The 21,034-nt window shown below is 43.6% G+C and overlaps 1 protein-coding gene across 1 annotated transcript in view; it reads left to right on the forward strand.

Moving 5' to 3' along the window:
- Positions 1-27: 27 nt before the first annotated feature.
- The window catches only part of Pi3K59F (phosphatidylinositol 3-kinase 59F), a 31,646-nt gene continuing 10,639 nt past the window's right edge, over positions 28-21,034 (forward strand). Inside the window, 15 exon segments of the mRNA XM_077658196.1 lie at positions 28-128; positions 2,881-3,069; positions 4,052-4,195; positions 4,475-4,598; positions 5,247-5,429; positions 5,971-6,042; positions 8,385-8,489; positions 9,284-9,376; positions 9,773-10,119; positions 12,503-12,647; positions 15,822-15,889; positions 16,002-16,107; positions 17,758-17,817; positions 17,819-17,875; positions 20,020-20,289. Coding sequence (XP_077514322.1) covers positions 40-128; positions 2,881-3,069; positions 4,052-4,195; positions 4,475-4,598; positions 5,247-5,429; positions 5,971-6,042; positions 8,385-8,489; positions 9,284-9,376; positions 9,773-10,119; positions 12,503-12,647; positions 15,822-15,889; positions 16,002-16,107; positions 17,758-17,817; positions 17,819-17,875; positions 20,020-20,289 — 2,052 coding nt within the window. The 5' untranslated portion in view covers positions 28-39.

Raw genomic sequence — 21,034 nt, forward strand, 5'->3', positions numbered from 1 at the left:
AACCTAATTTGTACTTGCTGCGGAGCAGTATCACAAAACATGGCGGCGTACTCGGAGGAGTCGGAGTCGCTCCAGACTTTTCGGCATATTTACAGCTGTGACTTGGACACAAATTTTAAAATTAAAGTGTGAGTATGAAAGCATGAACATCTCTTGTTACTTTATGAGCCTAAACTGCCTGTGGATGATGTGGTTTTGACGCAAGCCATATTCTAAAAAGGGGTGGTCTTAAACTATTAGCTATCAGCTGTTCATTGCGCTTTTTTCAAGTAGCGTTTACAGTTGCCGAAACCCGTGTCGTATTTCCTGTCAGAGTGTAACCATAGTTTGCAGGCTTTCATGAACGTGGCGCAAGGGTCAGGTCTGCTCAGAACGCTGCGTTCAAGCAGTCTCCATTTCAGGCTTTGACGACAAGAAGCCCTTTTACAACAGCTGTGGCCCGCTCCGTCTTTTGTGTTCGCGCTCGCAGCTGCATACCCTTGACGCTCCGATCGCCTGTCAGCGTGCCCGTACCGTTTGTTCAAGCTCTTGTGCTGCGGGTCGCTGTGCAAATCACGATCGCGTCTTTGAGTGTGTTCCGGGGGTCGTAGCTGCAAGAGACAGGCGGCAGGGTAATTGTTCTGAATGTCCTCGCTGTACGCGGTTGCTTTTCGAACAGAGCGATGCCGCGAAGATAATCCGATCGCGTAGAAGAATCCGGTCTTAAGGGCGATCTTGGCTCCGTGCTTCTTTCGTGGAGGTAAAGGCGGTCGAAGAATCCGTTACACGCCTCAGAAGGAGCTTGTGCTTCCTTTCTCCCACTGTCGCTAAACACCTGCCGTGATGATCACGATAAGAGTGTTTGCGGAGCGCGGCCGTGTGTGTGACAGCGTGTAGGCAAAATCATTCGTTCTGGGGCAACATTGACTCACAGTGTTTCCGACATCGCCCCGTAGTTTCGTTTGTGGTGCGTCACTTTATGCGAAATCGGCAGCGAAATTTGCGTCCATGCAAAGCTTGTGCCCTGAGGTCTGAATCGAACATTTTCGTTAACTTGTCCGACGAAATATGCACCCAGTATTTTACATACTTTTTTGAACCATGAATCAAAGCCCTTTAGAATATGAATGAAAGATTCACATGACAAAATGTGACAATAAGCTGAGAGCAGATGTTTAACTTTGTGGCTTGGGAACCAGATCGAAGACAGCTAATTCCAATCGTCGCTTTGCTTGACAATTTGGCATCCTCAAATATGTGTCTTCTCTTATGATTCTTATGAAGGTGGTTTGGACCACTGGTAGGTTTGCGCTGAAATTCCTGCTGCTTGATAGCTGACTGTGTACCCTGCATAATGTATTTACATTTGTGACAGTTTTCGGACGCAGGCCATAGGCTTTCAGCTTGAAGTTTACTTATGCAACTAACACTATGCAACTCCATTCGGAGGTTGCTTGCAAGGTCACGAGATAACGAACAATGTTCTTTACTTTTGCCGCTGGCTGTAAAGTTAAGAAAAAGTCTCAACTTGGAGCGGGCCATATATCTTCTCTGTTGGCAGAAGATTTACTGTGACTGCTGTCATCGTGAAAAAAATAGCAGACAGTTTAGCATTGCTAAGCACAGAATATCGTACAGTAGCACTAGTTATGATGGGTGCTTAAGGTTCTTATGTGCTGGAGGCATTTCACCTAAAGGCTTCTACATAAAGACCTTTGGCCTAAAGGCCTTGCTTTGCCTCAAAGCTGCAGTGTCACATAAAAACCCAATGGAAGTCTGCATTCACTGCCCCTTCTTTTTTGCCAGACTACGATTGCTGCATGTAAGTGCAGGCCTAGCCCATGTGTGCCTTTTTTTTTCTTGTGTAAAAATGAAATGTGTAGCTTATGGAAACTATTTACAAGAAAGCATGAAACATGCATGGCTCCCTCTCCACAATAGTTCTCATGTACGGAGCCGCCGCACTGGCTTAGTGGTTATGATGCTCGGCTGCTGACCCGAAAGGTGCGGGTTCGATCCCAGCCACAATGGTCGAATTTCGATGAAGGCGAAATTCTAGAGGCCTGTGTACTGTGCGATTTCAGTGCACATTAAAGAACCCCAGCTGGTCGAAATTTCCGGAGCCCTTCACTACGGCATCCCCATAGCCTGAGTCGCTTTGGGACGTTAAACCCCCATAAACCAGTTCTCATGTATATTTCAGTGGAATACAAACTAGACAAAGCAGGGGCATATTTATGGGCCACTTGTGGAGGAGTGGTTGGTGGAAGGGGGTGGGGGGCAGTCCTATTTGAACTATATATAACTTGGACATTTTTCATAGAAAGAAATGGGGTTCAGCACAGTTTTTCATTGTCAAATTTCTTTCCTGAGGGGTCTCCCTCTCATTCTTAAATCTGCCCCTGATAAAAAGCACTGCATACATGCTCTCTCATTGGGTGTTGCTTGGATACTGTAACTAAATTTTTTTCTTCATTGCTATCAGAAGTGCTTTAGATGGAATGGGCTTCCTATGGCATCCTGTGCTGCTTTTGTGTGTAGTTTTTCCTAGAAGCTAGAGCAGGGTGCAGTGTTTGACATTTGTTCATGCTCTGCATGAGGACATAGTATAATGCATTTCTTTAACTTGTGTTCTATACTGTCCAAAAGAAAGGTGATTTTTTACTGCAGCCAGAGTTGATGTTAACGTTGATCAGGATCTACCTCTGCTTTCACTTTGTGTTCTTTGTGTTGCATTGAGTTGCCATGGAGCACCGATCATACATTATGTTCCTGGTCTTAGCGCCTGGAAAATTGTGTAGCTTTTTTGTTGTCATTTTGCTGTGAATTGGCCCTTAAATTCTTTTGTAGTGGCTGATTGGAAGGTCTAAAATGATGGTTGTGTTGCTGCTCACTTTTTAGGGGTACACTTGAAGGCACAAGGGAAAGGCCCAGCCACCAGGCGCTGCTGAATGACCCCATGCTGAGGCATTCAAGCCTCTATGATGAGAACCGATCGGACCTTGTTGTTTCCTGTCAGGTGTTCTCAGGGGGAAAACCACTAGCCCTGCCCGTCCAGACCTCATACAAACCCTTCACTACACGTTGGAAGTGAGTCTTCTGTTCGTGAAGATTTTTACATGCAAGAGAAACGCAGAAGAAAAAGTCCCGTAAGCCCTCGAAGTATATTTGCCACCATTGGTGGAGCCCACTTCTAGGTTTTGTCTTGGGGGTGCAGAGCACAGAACTGTGCTCATTTGCCTGGCACTACTTAGACTTAGATAAATTTGTCTGCGCAGCTGTGACCACCCTCCTGAAACATTTTTTCTAGCTCATGTAGAAAATAGAGCTACGACTCTTGTGACACATATAAATCCTTCCATAGAAGTGTAAATAAAACACTTGAGATGCCTGTGACCATCATTCCAGCATTTCATTTCATAACAGTACTTTGTTTGGTTTTTGGTATGTTTGGCTAGTACACTTCTCATGTAGGAGGATTCTTGTGCTTGAAAACCCCTCAGCCCCTCCACTGAAACGTAAACAGTGCCACATAAGCTGTACAGTTTTTCCTTATTGCCTCTCTGAAAAGCCAAACACTTGTCCAACTCCTCCCTCATGAGGGAAAAATATTCTTTGGTATGTCACTGCTTTAGAAGATAAAAAGCACAAAGAAGAGTGAAACACAATGGAAATGAAGCACGCAACATTGTGCTATTGTGTGTCTATGCCGTGTTGTGTGCACCCTTTCTCATGTCTGTTGTTTATGCTACTCATACTGCTTATAGTGCTTATATCTGCTTACGTCTCTTCTGCATTTGTGACTCTCAGCATCTATTTCCTTTGGGAATCTCTTTCAATTTGACCAGGTCTTACCTATTTTGAGCAGCAGGTATCGATTTATGTTGTGGATGATAAACAGGGTTCACTTTTCCAGGCATTAAGGATATTAACAATGGGTATGTCTGGTATTATATTTAATTGCTAAAGAGGTGAAAATATTTTCATAATATGTCTTTTGTGGACTTGCATTTCACATAGTAACACTTGTTTGTGCGCAATTCAGACTTTAACTTGTTGTGTCTACATGCAGCTGGAACGAATGGCTGAAGCTGCCATTGAAGTTCAGTGACCTGCCACGCAATGCTGTGCTGGCCTTGACAGTGTGGGATGTGTATGGTCCTCGCAAAAGCATTCCTGTAGGGGGCACAACAGTCACAATATTTGGCAAATATGGGTAAGTTGCTGTGTCTTTTTCAGTACTCCAGTTCACTGCTCCTGTCCTGGAAATGCAAAATAAATGCTGGTACGGATAGTATGGAGAGCCAGTAATTGAGGAGTATCCAGCTCGAAATTGAAGTTATCTGCTCAGAGCTTGCTGAAGTGCCAAAGCTTTTTATTAGGCTAGATGCGTTGTCAGTAGAACAAGAATTCAGTTTTCCTCCAGTTCTCCTTTCAACGCTTTATGCAGTACTATTTTAGGAGGCTAAGAAAAATGTCTCTGTCTTGGCGACAGGGCAATGCGTCAGGGTATCCATGACCTGCGCCTTTGGCTGGGCTTTGAGGCAGACGGTAGTAGCAAGACGCAGACTCCGGGCAAAGCATTTGGCTCCAAAGAACAGATGACAAGGCTTGTGAAGGTAAGCAAATGTTTTAACTTATATAAAATATGTGCGTGCACAATTTGCACAAGTGGCAGAGGAGGTGATTGTGTCTCTTCTATACAGTGTACTTTTGTGATCCCTAGACAAATTACAATTCTACCTACATGTCTGATTTGAGTATCTCTTTATTTACTGCATACTTTAAAATGCTTCGTCCATGGTGCACACCTTGAGGGTGCTATTTTCAGGGGCATTTGTGCTTTATTATTCTGTGTAACAAATGACATGCTTTATTTTTTGCACTGTCAAATGCCAAAATAAACATTATTCAAGAACTGCGTAAAGATTGTGGGAAGTTCAGAATGTTCTGAAAGCTGTCCAAGGACAGCTTTTTTTCTACAATCCCCTCCATCTGTATTTGATGGCAAATAAAGATTTTTCATTTCATTTTAAAGATTTTTCATTTCTTTGGCTTAAGCACTGCGCCATGTGCACAGATTCTACAGTAATGCCTGAGTTTCCTGATGTTTCATTTCGTGGAGTGCTGGCTAATCCACTAGGCATTCGTTCACGTCACTCAGTCAACTCTTGCTACAATTGCACTTGATTGTCTTCTTTTTCATGATTGTTGCACAATATCTCATTCATAAACGCCGCCTGGTTCTCTTTCTTATTCACTCGCAGCTAAGCAAAAAGCACCGAAATGGCCGCCTGCTGAAGGTTGACTGGCTTGACAGGCTCACCTTTCGTGAGATAGAGGTTGTGAACAGCAAGGAAAAGTCAAGCTCCAACCAAATGTTCCTAATGATTGAGTTCCCCAGGGTTGTGTTCCGTGATCAAGAGTACACCGTCATCTATTTCGAAAAGGTGAGCTAATGACTGATGATTACCCATTTCAAAGCCACATGCCAGTGTGTGGAAGTTTTGCAAGGCTTCATGAGCCTTGGAACAAACTCAGTGAGTGGTGATAATTGAGTAGTTAAGAGTTCTAGCATCAAAATTGAGTAAGCTATGCAGTTGCTAATCAGAGCTGGCATGCTTTTATGGCCTTGATAACCAGTCTTGTAAGCCTTTTCATCGGATGAGGAGGATTTCAAAATGTCTCCTCTCTGGACTGTTGCAAACTGGTTTCGCGAACAGCCCAGCGAGCAATGTGGCGACGCCCAGGGAGAGCTCTCTTTTCAGGGGGTGGGGGGGGGGGGGGGGGGGTGGCATAGGCCTGTGTCATGGGAGAGGGCGTAGGAAGGAGCTAAACATTGAAGATGTGCACATGTCTTGGAAAGCCATCTTCTCCACTCCTGGATAAGTCCGTGATGTATAGCGTGTGTGGGGCTTTTCTGTTACTTTGATGGGCAGGAACATGAAATGGGGTATCTTATAACTTATGTTTTTCCTCTGCTTCATGAAGGATGGAGACGACCCATGCCAGGCAAGCCTACCTGCAGAGATCGTAACTGTGCCAGACCCAGATGTCTCCCTGGTAAGGGTTTCTTCACCACTTTCGTGCTTATGTGTAGACCACATTAACTCTGCACTGTAATACGCTTTACTGTGGTTGTAGTTTCCCCAGTATTGAATTTCTCCTTCTCTATTGTGGAGCATCCATACATACATCAAGGAGATAGCTTATTCTGAGGTACCATTTCAGCTGTCATATCAATGAATAGATTTAACATAACAAAGCACATCACATTGGGCCGAATAGTGGATCTCTAGTCATAGAGGTCGAAGCTCTGAATTTTACGATAAACTGGCTTGCATTTTTCTTGCTGGTTTTGTAATGCCTTTTGTGTAGTGCTAAAACTTATAATTCATAAAAATGCTAAAAAAAATGAATGTTTGTCACTCCTGACATTTCTGTCTATGTGAGTACAGTCTTCTGACAGACAATGGACGCATTGAAAAGTGGTGTCAATTTTTAACTTACGCATTTGCATAGGAGTTTAATCTCATTCTTAAGTGAACTCTTTGTTGAATTGAAGTTGTGATGTCCTTCTACTATATGGTGCCCATTAAGAAAAGTTACCATTAAATATTGTTTTGCTGTGTAAAGAACAGATAGCATTGCAGTGAGATCTTTTGAAGCCCAAGGACGTAGCCTCGTTGGTGTTGTGTGACCGCTGCATGGCAATGTGTTGCTGCCTTCTGTTAGAACTGCTAAAATGCCATTTCCTGTTATCTAGCAATCAAACTGCAAATATGACGTAGAAAGCATATTTTGCTTTTAACTGCAGGCTTCCTTTATGGCTTTAGCAGCATTCCTCCACGGTGGGTAGGCATAAGTATGTTGTCATACCCATTGTGGTGGGTTTCTTTTAGCATCATTCCTGTTGTTGACAAGGCTTTTCTTGCTCTTTGTGTACAACGCAGAAACCCTCATTATTTTAACTCTTATATGTCTGCACCCATAAGGGCATCAGTTCTTCAGTACATTACTAAGTGTGTCAATGTTTTGAAACATTGATATGTTCTTTACTGTATCCACTTTACTAGCACGTAACTCAGCATCCGGTCGTCAGAGTTTTTTAGCTGCTCATACACCATCTTAGAAAATAGCCCCGAGGAACAGTACCTTATGCACTGCTCTTGAGGAATTGTACCTCTTGGTTGCGCTTTTGCTACATCAGTCAGCTTGTACAGCCAGTGACAGCTTAGCTACAAGTCGAAGGCTTTGCCATTGTAGCACTATTCTAAGCACATTTTGCATCCTCTTTAGTCCACAATGTAATGCACTTATACTGCAAAAGCTTTTTCATTAGCCTCAAAGTTTCCATGCCGTAGGTGAGGCTAGCGAAAAGGCTTGAACTTAAATTGAGGACAGCACAGTAAGCTATAACAAGAAAAAATGATAGCTTAATGTTAAGAGGTAGGAAGAGAGCATAGTGGGCGAGGGAATAAATGCAAGTTTGCTGTTTGAACTGCTGTTTGAGCCGAACTGCTGTTTGAAGGTGGACCAGTTAGTGGTGTGGGGCTCGTGATTTATGAACCAGATTCTGGCGACCTCAATGAGGTAGAAAGAAACGTTGAGAAATTTTAAAGCATTGTCCCACCGGTTGTAGGCACTGCAGCGTTCATAGTTGTCGAGCCAGTCATTCACGTCTTCGTCGCGACAGCCAGCGAACATCGGCGGGTCGGATTGTTGGAAGGGCGCGGTCGGAGGAGGCGATACAGGTGAGACCGAGGTGGGGTGTCCGGCAGGGTTGGGGTAGTCTTCGGTTGGCATGACGATGGTGGTAGGTGCGAAACGGTGACTGGACGCAGCTACAGCGAGAGGCAGGGTACAAGGCAGCAAGGGGATCGAAGTTCACCTCCACCACTTGTGAAGGAAGGCTAGGCCGAGACGGCAGGACGTTTGTAGGAGAAGGCTAGGCCGAGACGGCAAGACGGCCGTGTCTGGCATTTTTTCTAATGGCGAACCCGAGGCGCGTGCCACAGGTGGAGCCGCGGGATGATGATGGTATATACATGTGAAAGAAGATGATCCATGGAAGGCTGACAATATTTTAGTTGAAATCAAGCAGATGGAGTGGGCATGGGCAGGGCACTTAGTACAAAGGAAAGATAACTAATGGTCCTTTAGGGTAACGGAGTGGATTCCAGGAGAGGGCAAGCGTAGCAAGGGATGAGAGAAAGCTGGCGGGTGGATAAGATAGTTAGGCTGACGATGATGGTGGTTACTGCAAAGGCTGACCGTATGAGCTGTTCATTTTCATGGTTATTTTATATGTTTTTGCTTGCATATGTTCATCGTACTGTTTCGCTCCACTTGAGAGCCAAATGGCGGAAAGTCTTAACACTGCCAGTGTTCATGCTTGTATGCAGGAGAATCTGGTGGAAAGCAAGCATCACAAGCTATCACGTAGTCTTCGCTCGGGCCTCACTGACAAGGACCTCAAACCGAATGCTGCCACTCGAGACCAGCTCAATGTGAGTGCTTGGATGTTAGGAAGGAAGAAGGTCTCTTAAAGTTTGTCAGTTGGTTTTCTTTACCTTATCAGTTCTGATGTGATTACAGGTGTGGAGCAACATTCCTTCTTACGTGTTCACTTGCTCTGCAGTATGAAAAAATTAGTTTCTGTTGAGGCTGGGCAGTAAGGTAGCACCAGTTGGTACACTGTGACGATTTTCTAGAGTACACCTCTTCTGCTGTGTGCTCTTCACAAGTTTCATGGCTTCAAGAAGGATAGCATGCAGCCTAGATAGAATGCTGGTGGACATGAAGTGCCTTTCTCTCGTGTTTTAGTAGCAAAATGAGTTAGCTCAATCTATAAAGAGAAACATTGTTTGATGCAGTTGGTTTCTCAGATTGATTGTTTGTTAAGCTGTCCTTCATTGAGCATGTTTGTGTTCAAGCCTTCGCAGAAAGTATTGCTGGAATGAAATGGCAGTCTAGTATTTGAACTTTTTAAGATACTGCCACGAAAATCTTGTTCTCCTCATAAAAGTCCTTAATTTCCTGTGCCAGTCTCCAAGACTATTTTTCTGAAGACTAGTGTGCCAGCTATTTTCTTTTTATTCAGCTCAGAAAATTTAGCTGTTTCTTTTTTTTGGGGGGGGAGGGGAATTTCAGTACCTATTTATTTTTTTTTTACTATGCTTTCTATGCTTTAGCTGAGGTTGTAACTGTGTCTACTACTATCTACTATGTCTATCTACTGTGTCCTTTTTAGAACATCACTTATGGCATGCTTCAATTAGTTTCTTGTTTGCTTATGGCGCAGGTGATTGTGAACTACCCTTCAACCAAAGCTTTAACATCAGAAGAGCAGGACTTGGTGTGGAAGTTTCGCTTCTATTTGCAGAGCCAGAAGAAGGTGACCATTTTTCATTCACTTTTGCATTGATTGTGGATAGTGGATACACTTGGATTTAATACATTAAAGGTAATACAGCTTGGAATTGCATGACAGAATATTTAATTAGGCCTTATGAGCAGAGGAATTGATTAAGGAATAATGTTTCTTAAATTGATGCTGTGTGATCAGAAATCAACAAAGGGTTCCCAGTGCCAAGGAATGACAGTGACGGTTCCATTTCCAAAGGAAAGCATTAGGCTGCATTCGGTTTTTCAAACCATGCAGCCTGCATTTGTTATGGTGAAGCCCACTAGCATTTCTATATTAGCCTAAGTGAGAAGATGCTTGATGGTTAAACAGTTTCACTGCTGGATGGGGATTTTGCTGTACTGTTTTGTATGGTGCCCCGTGCAGGCTCTTGCCAAGTTTGTCAAGTGTGTCAACTGGCAATCGGGTCCTGAGGCCCGGCAGGCTCTGGAGCTGGTGCGGACGTGGCAGCCAATGGATGTAGATGATGCACTGGAGTTACTTGGGCCCCAATTTGGCCACCCCGCTGTGCGGCGCTATGCTGTGGCTCGGCTGCGGCAGGCCCACTCCGACGACTTGCTGCTGTACCTGCTACAACTTGTACAGGCGCTCAAGTATGAGCGCACAACCAACAGCGACCCTAATGTGATGCGAGCTTCTGCATCCAGCAGCACTGTTTTGCCACCTGCGATCGAACCTGACCCAGGACCTGTGCCCGGAGAGCGTGGAGACAGGTTAGTCCGTGGTTTGTGGTGCCTGCCCTCACTGTTGCTCTTTCTGCTTAAGTAAGAGTGAGATTGTACATTTTTATGGCCTCTGCACTTTTCTGTGCTTGCAAGGGTTTCTGCTGGGAGTGCAAAGAATAAAAGTCAGCTAGAAGTCATTTTAGTTGTGAAGCATGTGAAACAGCTGGCTCCAACTGCCGGATCTGTCAAATCAATGCTGACACCTATTTGTTCCTAGGCTTAATGTAGTGTGGCACAGTACAACAGTGCACAAGGAGGGTCCATGCACTCTTTGCGGTCCTTGAAGCTCCGGCTCATTAGCAAAGCTCTTGCTTTTTCTGGCTGACTGTGTCCAGCAAGGCTGAAAGAAGCGTGAAATGTATGGACAGTCCCTGAAACAAAGGAAAGCACAGGGGAATTATATTTTTTTATTGTATCATTGTTGATTTGGATGGGGAGGTTAGCTGTGTGATGAGTTCAGACAGAAGATGATTTTACAGAAAGTAGGAGAAAAGACAACCAGTGGGATCTGAACCCACAGCCTCTGCATGTTACATGCAGTGTGCTCTAACTGAGCTGCGCCAGCAGCTGTCTTCCCTTCTAGTACTTTCAAATGTTTTCGCTTTGTGTGTAGCATAACCTTGAGAATGTGCACCAGCACCACCCCATACCGTAGTGGTGGCATTGTTGTTCCACACACATAGAACATGACCAAACGGGGATCATGGCGACTGTGTGAGAGCCCTCTTATTCTACTTATGGCCCTCTTATGCTACTTAATTCAATTCAATTCGTTTATTCTCCAGAGCGGTACAAACACAAACTCTGAATGGTCCCTTGGACTAAAAGTTGCACTAAGCAACTTGACGAAGGCCCAAGGGCCACATTACAAGACAGCAGTCAACGCAGATTATCAACAAAAGAAAGAAAACCGCACTCATCAAAAATCACATTGAAGATATATGGGCAATAAAGCAGGTCTCAAAAGTGTATATATACACGAAACAAACAGTGAGACAAAAAGAAATAAAAATCATTAGATGATATGGAAACACACGGTCAAAGGTCAATTAGTCAGTTTAGAATCAAGGCAAGATACATCAAATCAGGGTGACACGTAAGAGTTCAGTTGAGGTTACAGAAATAATTTTTACATTCTTTCTTAGATGGAAAAAATTCCTTTGGATATTTGTTTAGAAGTGATGGAACATTATGCTTTAATGACTGAAACTTATTTTGGGTGCAGAAATAGGGAACTAGCCAGTGCCCTTCCTCTCCCCATCCTTGTCTGCTGATAAGCCCTATAAAGTAGTGTGTATTGATTCAGGCGCACAAATTGAATCGAGGCTTTTCGGAGACTGCCGCCGCGGTGGTTGAGTGGTTATGGCGCTCGGCTGCCGGCTCGAAAGACGCAAGTTCGATCCCGGCCGCAGCGGTCGAATTTCGATGGAGGTGAAGTTCTAGAGGCCCGTGTGCTGTGCGATGTCAGTGCACGTAAAAGAACCCCAGGTGGTCGAAATTTCGTTCACTACGGCGTCCCTCATAGCCTGAGTCGCTTTGGGACGTTAAACCCCGATAAACCAAACCTTTTCGGAGACTTCAGGAGAAATTGAAAGCATTTTGCTGCTTTTTAGCTTCACAGTATGCAGGGGGCGCAAAATGAATTGTCACAATATTTCTCGGGTTGCTCATTTCTGTACAGCTATAAAATAAGGTTAATTAATGACCAAAGCAAGTTGATTAATGTGTCTTCTGTCATGAGAAAACATTTAACGATGTACCCCTTGGCTTCTTGTTCACTTCCACTAAAGTTTAATAGGTCGTCGAGAGAATAGTCGCTGAGCACTAAACAAGGTATGCATGTGCAGTCGGGGTCAAGCTTCTGTAGAACACAGTTAAGGCAGAGTGCTTGTGGAAGTAGAGCCACATTCTTGATCTTGCTAGCAAGATGGGCACAAGCATATGTCATCTTACAACCATTGCTCTTGCCTAATTTTGCAGTGTCTGCTGTGCACTGGTTGAGTGCGATACACAAGTCTGATACCAGCTATATATACGGAGGGGTGTAGACACAACATAGTAGCCCATTGTTGTGTAATTGGTTAGCCCATGCAACGAGTGTTGCAACAACAAAGTCGTATATGGATCCTTGCTCCCAGGAAATGAAAGCAAAACTCCAGTTGCGTATGAGCTATTGTCAAGCAGGGGCACATGGCGGCCATAGTTCTAAGGTACCCTTGTTATATGCTTGAAAAATTTCTGGCCCTTCTGTGATTGGGATATCTTTTCAAGATTCGGATGTGCCAGCTTTTGCTGTTATGCAATCCATTTTCAGTAGCTGTTTTTCACAGCTTCCTCGTTGAACCTTACAACAAGCACATTTCCTCATCAGGGGGAGCTTCACAGCATCTGCAGAGCTTGGCGCTTCCCACATAGACTCCTTCACGGACGGCCTGCGTAACCCAATGTCTTCCTCTGTGACCAGTGCTGACGATGCCTTCCTGCAGGAGCCTGTGCAACCTGGCAGCGAATCTGATGTATGTTTTCACTCCGTTTGGCCTCTTTGACCCCACCTTGAGTAGAACAAACAACCTTGTGCCATGGTGCTCTTTGGCCGCAGATGCCTTTGCGCCATAAAAATTAATTATCATCAAGTTTGGCCTCTTTGGTTTGTTGTTTTGTTGTAAAGCTATGCTGAGGAAGTGCTGAAGCATATGAGAGGCATTAAAGGTCCCCAAAGCGGTGACTGCTGGATTCAGTTGGAGGATTTAGGCACAGAGGCTGCCAGTCATGTTGTACGTTTTCTCACATCAATTTCCTCTTTGTGTGCTCTATTAAGTGGGAGCAGGCAAGGAAGTCTTGAAAATTGAAGTGACAAAACCTAGAGTTGCTAAACTGTAAGGAGTGTAAGCTAGTTAATCAGAAATGAAGGTGTTAGTTCAGCTTGCCAACTTGTAGCTTGTAAACTGAGCCTTACTCTGTGATCCTGGAAGTTGCAACCAAAGTTGAGAAGTGTCTAATCAGAGGTCCACTGGCTGCTCAAATTGAAATATAATTTGTGTTATAAATATTGGGACAGCAGAAATTTTATCTATCGGCGCTGCGCCTCAAGGCCCTCACACGGAAGATATTAATGGGGGGACACCACACACTGATTAGAGGTGTGTGAATATCAAATTTTTTGTTGCAAAGCGAATATGAATAATAAAAATTGGTTGCGGATCGAATGAATATTTTCAGATAATTTTGGATACAAGTGCAGGTGGTTTGAACTAAGCACAAATGCTTTTCCACAAAACACAGGTATGAAAAGAAAGAGGTATTGCAGTTTTTACCCATCAACAGCATGATTTACGGTACCTGTAAGGCATATCAGGCATTAAATAAGGCAGAGGGAATCGCATAGTAGTAATAGTAATAAACTTTACTTTGTATGCTAATACCTTGTTTACAATTCTTTGCATAACAGTTATATATTCAGTAAAAAAAAAATGAATCTAATATCACAGTTTTACTTAATGCTCACATGCCAAGGTAGCTTACTGAAGGCTGTCATGAAGTATTTCAAAAGGTGGTCAGATACTTCCTTACTGGAGGAGCGACGTTAGCGGTTGATTGTCAGAGGACCAGCTCTCTGTACACTACTAGAAAAAAGCAACAAGATGGCTCATGAAATGGATTTAAGAGCAACAACCAGAGCTGAAACATGCCCACCCATGCTCCCTGAAGGCATAGCACCTGTCGTGGAACAGTGCCTGAAACACAGAGTTCACGACAGCACATAGCCGACTCACCCCTTGCATATCAGTTTCACCGGTGTGATTGCGCGGGCTGGCTTCGAGGCTGACTGACTGTTTTTTTCTTGACCTCTGTGGCCTGGAACATGCAGTTTTCAGATTTTAACTGACGTAAATTGAAAACGATCAAAGCGGTTGACGCTAAACAACTTCAGCAGTGCTTGCGAGCTACATTTTCACCTGTTACGCTGTCCTCCACAAGCATCGGTCGCTTTTGTGTGTGCTGCGTCTCTTATCAGGTTCGCAGCCAATTGTTGATTGTATCATGCCATGACATGATGCAATCAACATGGCATGTTGCACTTGCCACTGCCATTTGGAAATCTCTGTTTTGTCGGGAGTTTAGATGGATTGAAAATTTGTAATTTCTGATTGTTTAGGAGGTTTGATTAGTTTGAGTGGTGAAAGTGCAGTGCAAATTGAATCGAATGGCAAATACCCTTTGTAAACTATTTGAAGTTTTGAATATTGCACTCCCTTCACGGAGAGAGGCTTCGAACAGACAAACATCGATGAAATCTGAAGTTGGGGGTTTTAGCATATGCACATTAAAAAAACTTACTCGCACATTTTACACCCCCTGCTGCGCCAGACCACCAGCATGCATGCGGGTGTGTGCAAGGCAGGCTTAGGAAGATGGGCACGGCCAGGTCACCATATTCAGCTACAAAAGGTGTGAGTGGTGGGGGGATGCTGCCATGCCGGCTCTCCTTCCCCCCCCCCCCCCAAAAAAAAAAAAAATATTCGGATTGCACGCTGTTTACCTGGCTTGCTCAGCAGGTAATGACTTGGCTGTGAATGACATGCTCAAGATTTTTGCAAATGATGCTGGTTGATGAGATGGGCCAATAGGTGAGGGAGAAGAGGAATGATCGCCAGATTTGAAGAAGGGCACTATAACTTTGGCTACCTGCCAGTCATTAGGAATCAGCTCAACGTATAATGATTACAAGAACAAGCACGATAAAACACTGCGAATGCTTCAGTTACACGGGATTTTGAGTAAACTGCTTTCAAATTATCCAGGCATTGCTTGCTTATGAGTAGGCACACTTTGTGGACAATGCATACAGGAAATGTGTTGTTTTGCATGTTGCTGTATACACAGACTTCCATATTCATCTGTCCAGATTTAAAAAAAATTCCTGTGCAGAAACTACTGGCCTCTCACAAGGTAGCGTATTATTGTTACGTTCTCTGAAAAGTAATTTAACATCGTCACTTGCTTGGATTTTCTGTAATTAATGAAAAACCGGTGTCGCGGGTGCGTACAGTTTTTGGAAAGGCTGGCTGAGCAGCTGAAATAAGAGGCTGTGCCACCTGCCGATTGGAGGAGCTACTGATATCTTGTCTTGGTGGCTGGGCAAATTGTGCGGTTCCTTGAAGAAGGAAGACCATCAATTACACTGCAAAAAATGCAACAGTAACCTTCAAAACAAATGCACAACTTGCCCAACCACCGGGCCGTGTGTTCGGTTGCTTCTCCAGCAGGTGGAGCAGCCTGTCGAATCATCTGCTTGCCTAGTGTGCAAAAAGTGCACTATTGCCTACTCCAATTTCTCCTTAATTCCAGAAAATGCAGGAAATTACTGATGTTTAGTTACATCTCAGACAATGTAGACTGTAATATGTTACCTCATGAGTGATGTTTGCTGTCGATTAAGCCAGTCGTTCGCACACAAGAATTTTTAAAATCTGGGCTGATAAATAATGAAGTCTTTGTGCATACGCATTTTATAGCTTGATTTTGTGAGACGAATGCATTCTCATCAGAGACTAATGTTGATTGTGCAGACATAATAGGCTTCCAAGTTCTGATTATTCTCTAATATTATTCTCTTATTTGTTCTTAATTTCTGAACACTGGAGCGTGTATAGAGAGAGGTTTTCTTAATGCCTGTTTTTTGCTTGCAGTGTGACCTTGCAACATTCCTCATCAACAAAGCTTGCACTAGTGACGCTCTTGCCAACTATTTCTACTGGTATGTGCCATTCTGATTATTTGCAGGGAAGTTAACAATCCACCCTTTTGGTGGCTCGGCATCATGTATGTAAATATTCCATAAGACTGTTCTATGTCCATTTTCTACTCAGGTACCTGTATGTAGAGACAGATGATCAAGACAGTGTGGTCAAGGACTCCAAGGTGAAAGAGATGTACACCAATGTCATGAAGAGGTTTATGCACCGCCTTCAAAAGGTTGGCTTCTTCAATTAATTATCAGTTTTTCTATGCAGCACTGTGTACTACAACCTGGCTTGGCCCGCGGGTTGGACAATGCAGATTTTCTCCGGGCCCGGCCCATGATTTGAGCAGCACAGGACTCTTTTCAGCTCGGTTGAAGCTCTGTTTTTTGAAATCCCTGTCTCCACACCAGACAATGTCTCAGGCAGAGGCTACGCACTCCTTCCCTGCAGTAAACTTTGACATTCATTTTGGGACGACTGTGTCCATTTCGGTTTCTTTCTTTTTCATCTCTGGTTCTCTGACAGCAGAGGGGAGGAAATATATGTTGCCACGGCCGAGGACGCTTGAAGGCAAGGTGACATTGCAAGCGTGGATGACAGAAACGAAGACTCCATAGAAGAGGGGAAAGCCGCGTTTCCTTTTTTATTTTTTAACATCACATCTGCGTGTCTTACAGCTTTTAGCCACTAAGTGATATTGTCGGGCTCTTCGATCGAATTTCGCATCTACTGCTGCTCGAGGGAAGACGTAGGAAATATATCCTAAAAGAAAAAGACAGAATCCCATTATTTGCATATGGTTTATTCATGCCCGCACTTGTTTAGCTACAGCTGGGTGTATGAGCGCACCTGTATGTGTATGCTGTGTATGCGTGCTACTTAAGCAAAGATGTATGCATGCACCAGCAATGTGGTGAGCAGGCTGATGCCACAAAAACAGTGCAGAGTCCGAATGCTATCTACAGCAAAATGTGCCAACCTCAAAACTCGACACGAAGAAGCCGCTGCATTTCTGCTCTTCACGTTGCATTCCCACTGGAACGGCCTGCTCTGTATGTTGTATGTTAGTGCACTGTTTCCTTTGTGGTTTCTGTGTGCCGTTTCTGTGTCATTTCTTTGTCGTTTCTATCGATGTCACCATAGCGGGTGACATCCGCTTTTAATGTCGCGTGCACCCGGGTTCGGCCACTTGTATGTTTGCACATCTGCGGTTAGTCGCTTAACGTATTATACAACCAGAATTTGTAAAAATTTTATAAGTGGCAGCTGGGAAATCGTGTTATCTGTGACTTTGAGCGTGTGAACTGAAAAATCTTACGACTCGCAAACATATCAAAGAGGCTTTACTGCACGTACAAAATAAAAGAACATGAAAAGTTATGTGGTATTATAACAAATACATGATTGACACGTGCTTGTTAGGGAATCCCATCTGATCCGATACAAAGGAAAAATAATTCCAAAGTATCTAGTTTCAGTCCTGCTTAGTACAACATGACAGGTGTCCTGGGGTGTGTAAGGGCAACAGATAAGGTGTGGGATGTGAGGCCTATTTGTGTATGACAGAGTGTGACAGAAGCTTAGGTGAAACTTCTTCCGGCATCGGTGAAGCAATTGAGTATTGTTAGATTTCATTAGTCATGTTAGGAGGAGAATCACTTAGTCTTGCAGTTAATACAGAAACTGTCTAGGCTGAGACATTTGCTATTCATCTAATGTCGTTACTAGGGCTTGCTTTATACTGATATGTTTAAACATGCTTGTCACACTAGTCCACATTGCGGATTTTTAGTTTGCACAGGAACTACCTGTAGATTGTCTTTTCTTGCACGTCCTTTTCATTTTTTGTTGAATATGTTGTGTTATCATCGCTTCTCTTTAGGGCAACTGGGAGTATCGACAGAGGCGGTCCATGCTCGAAAAGCAGCAGGTTTTTGTGAACCCACTTGGTGAACATAATGAAGATCGTTGCCAGAGAGAATGGAAACCGGCAGAAAAAGGTAAGCTCACAGTAGTAATTCTCTTGTTGCACAAATTTTTAAAATGCTGATTTTGCACGCATGAAATACGTAAGCTGTTATTCTAGTTTTCTCAGCTGTAATTTGAAAGTGCTCTCTTGGTATGCTTGCAGAAAGCCTTGACCTTGATTGCTTCTTGTTTTCTTTTTTTTTCTCCTTTCACCCCCTGTTAAAACGTTATGAAGACTGTCATAACAGTTGGTCACTTTTTTAAACATTTCTTGCAAGATTGTTCGTGACAATCATTATGGAAATGCTTACCTTTCTTGTTTATAGCAATGTCCTGGTCTTTCAGCACCCTGAAAACATTTTATAGGGAAATGCCCTCGCATTGCAGTTCTAATGCACAGCAAAGCATTGATGGCAGGACCTTGAGTTAGCTTTCTGTAGGCGATCTCTCTGGCATCTCTCAAAGGGTGCTCCTATGTGTTTGTAAAGAGACATGTCTTTCACCTCATGCATGCAGATTTAGAACTGGAACTGCTGGTGCATCTGCGTTAATGTGCTTGTTTGTGTGAATAGAAGCAAAGCTTCTCTATTTCATACTTCTGCTGGTGCATTGGCTGTGGTTGTGTTAACACTGCTCTGGTGGAATGAAATTATATGTGTCAAAAAACGGCTAATACAATTCTCCGTTGTCTCTTTCTTGTCGTTTCTGTAGACTGTTTTCTGTCGTGTATACGATTCACCAACTAGCCGAACCCGTAACTGTTCTAAGGGATAAAAGGGTTATAAAATGGGGTAAAGTAATACAGCTATGTAAAACTAAAAGGACGTCACACTTATAAACTGTTTCCAGCTGTTAATTGAGATGCTTTATGTATTGGAAATAATGCTTCCTTCTTCTCTCTTTTTTTTTGTTTTAAAGGTAGCAGTACAGAAACTGTCTTAGCCTCATTGCAGCTCGTTTCCTTAGTTAATGATATTCTAGTTGAATTCAAAAAGTGGGCATAGGCAGGACATGTAATGCAAACGTAAAGTAACTGATATGCCCTTAAAGGGGTATAGACACCTAATTTTGGTGACCCGTTGTCATCTCTGCAATGATGTGGAAGGCACTACATACTATGCATGAATCACCACTTCATGTTCGCCTACGAGCAATAAATATTTTAAAATCGACTGTTCTGCCACAGTGTTTCGGTTTCAGTTTTAACAGCCGAATGATGACTCTGATGCCAAAGTGTGCTCATAGGTCACGCGAGGCTTGGAAAAACTGTGAGATAATCGCTGCATCATTTTAATTCACGACAGTGCTAAAGCTAGCCTGCCTCAATAGCTGGAATGACAACGAATATAGAAGCAGCGATTATATTGCAGTTTTTTTCATGCCTCACTTGACCTATAAGCACACGTTGACTTCACAGTCATAGTTCAGCTGTTGAAACCAAAGCCGAAATATCCCGAGAAAAAAATTCAATTGTAAATTATTTAGCGGTCATAGGAGAATGCCACATGGTAATCCATGTATAATACACATCATTATTGAGAAAAAGACACGCACCCAAAAGGACCGGTTTCCAAGAGAATGCAAGCATAGCATGGGGTGGCACAGAGTCGGGTGGGCAGATGAGATTAGGAAGTTAGCAGGGATAAGGTGGCCGCAGCTGATACAGGACAAGGTTAGCTGGTATGAAGGATATGAGAAAGGCCTTTTTCCTGCTGTGGATGTAGTTAGGCTATAGGTGGTGGTGGTGGTTTGGTGGTGGTGGTGGTGGTGGTGATGATGATGATGATGAGCTCGTCCCATGTGAGAAAGGGCTGGAACAGACAGCTCCTTAATGGCACTTTTAATGTCAATGTAGATTGGTCTGTATGCTTTACCTAGGATGGGGATACCATTCTTTGCTATCATTAAAGCGTGCTGACTTGGAGGGTAAAAAGGGGGGGGGGGGGGGGGGGGGGGGGGGGGGGAATGTGAAAGAAATATTCTGTTCAAGTTTTCTCTGGAAACTGAGGACCACACTGTTAAGAGGCATATTTAATGGTCACAACAGATCTTGTCAGTCAAAAGCTGTTTTGTACTATGCTTGGCTCAGTGCTTTCAAGAAGTTTTCAGTTTCCCTTTGAGGAAAGAAATATTTTTCAGTGTGACCTTTCTACAAGGTGGCATCTTGAACGTGCAGATAGAGAAGCTACATGCACTGCTGCTGGAGCAGGAGTCCCAGCAGCTAATCCGGTTTCCGGAGCCCCTACTACTGCCCCTGGACCCTAACGTGCGGGTGCGAGGCCTTCTGCCATCCAAGGCAACACTGTTCAAGTCAGCCCTCATGCCATGCCGCCTGAGCTTCCTCGCAGAGGGCGCCGAAGGTGGCGAGTATGTGGCCATCTTCAAACATGGGGATGACCTGCGACAGGACCAACTCATTCTGCAGACTATCACACTGATGGACAAAGTGAGGCTTGCATCCCGCATCCGCACTTTTTTTTTAATCACCATTTCACCGAAAGTCTGCTTTACTGTTTGCTTTGAAGGTAGCTAAATGAAGATACAAATTAGATCACCTGATTGTCTGTGTTACAAGGAGCACGCCAGGCACAGGCACCTAATTAAAGAACATGCATAGTATTTTGGTAGTTGCATGGTGAGACTACAACTTATAAAGAGTCTCTCTGTAGTAGTTCTGGTAGCACTGCTGTTGAAGTGAGCTTTTAGAATTGAATTAAAAATTTGTTTCTGCTGTGTAGCATCCCATATTTGGCTCTTAACTTGGAGGATCAACTTCTTGCCCAAACCTGTTACATTTGTGAGGACGGACAAAAATGCAATCATCCACTTGCCAACCTTTTAAGGTTAAGCACAAAAAAAGTAGTAATTGCTGACCTGAAATTCACATTGTATGTCATCTTTGATGTTTTGCTACATTCAAGAGCAGGTGCAATTGCTTCAGCTATTATTGTTGAATGGTGTTTAAGCTAAGCATGTGAGCAGCATTTGCAAAGAATTGCAACTTTGGGGTAATATGTGGCCTGGATATCCAAATGCCACCAAAAAATTGTGATAGGCAGTGAAAAACAACACAGGAAAAGTGTATGTGCATTCTGAATGTGCCTAAAATTTGCATCTGTGTTTGTACCTGTCTGTGATAATTTATATTGCTGCTCTCTAGTGTCTAGGTTTGTTTCTATAATAGAAGTGTG

This window comes from Amblyomma americanum, chromosome 3 (genome assembly GCF_052857255.1).
Source record: "Amblyomma americanum isolate KBUSLIRL-KWMA chromosome 3, ASM5285725v1, whole genome shotgun sequence".
Taxonomy (NCBI): Eukaryota; Metazoa; Arthropoda; class Arachnida; order Ixodida; family Ixodidae; genus Amblyomma; species Amblyomma americanum.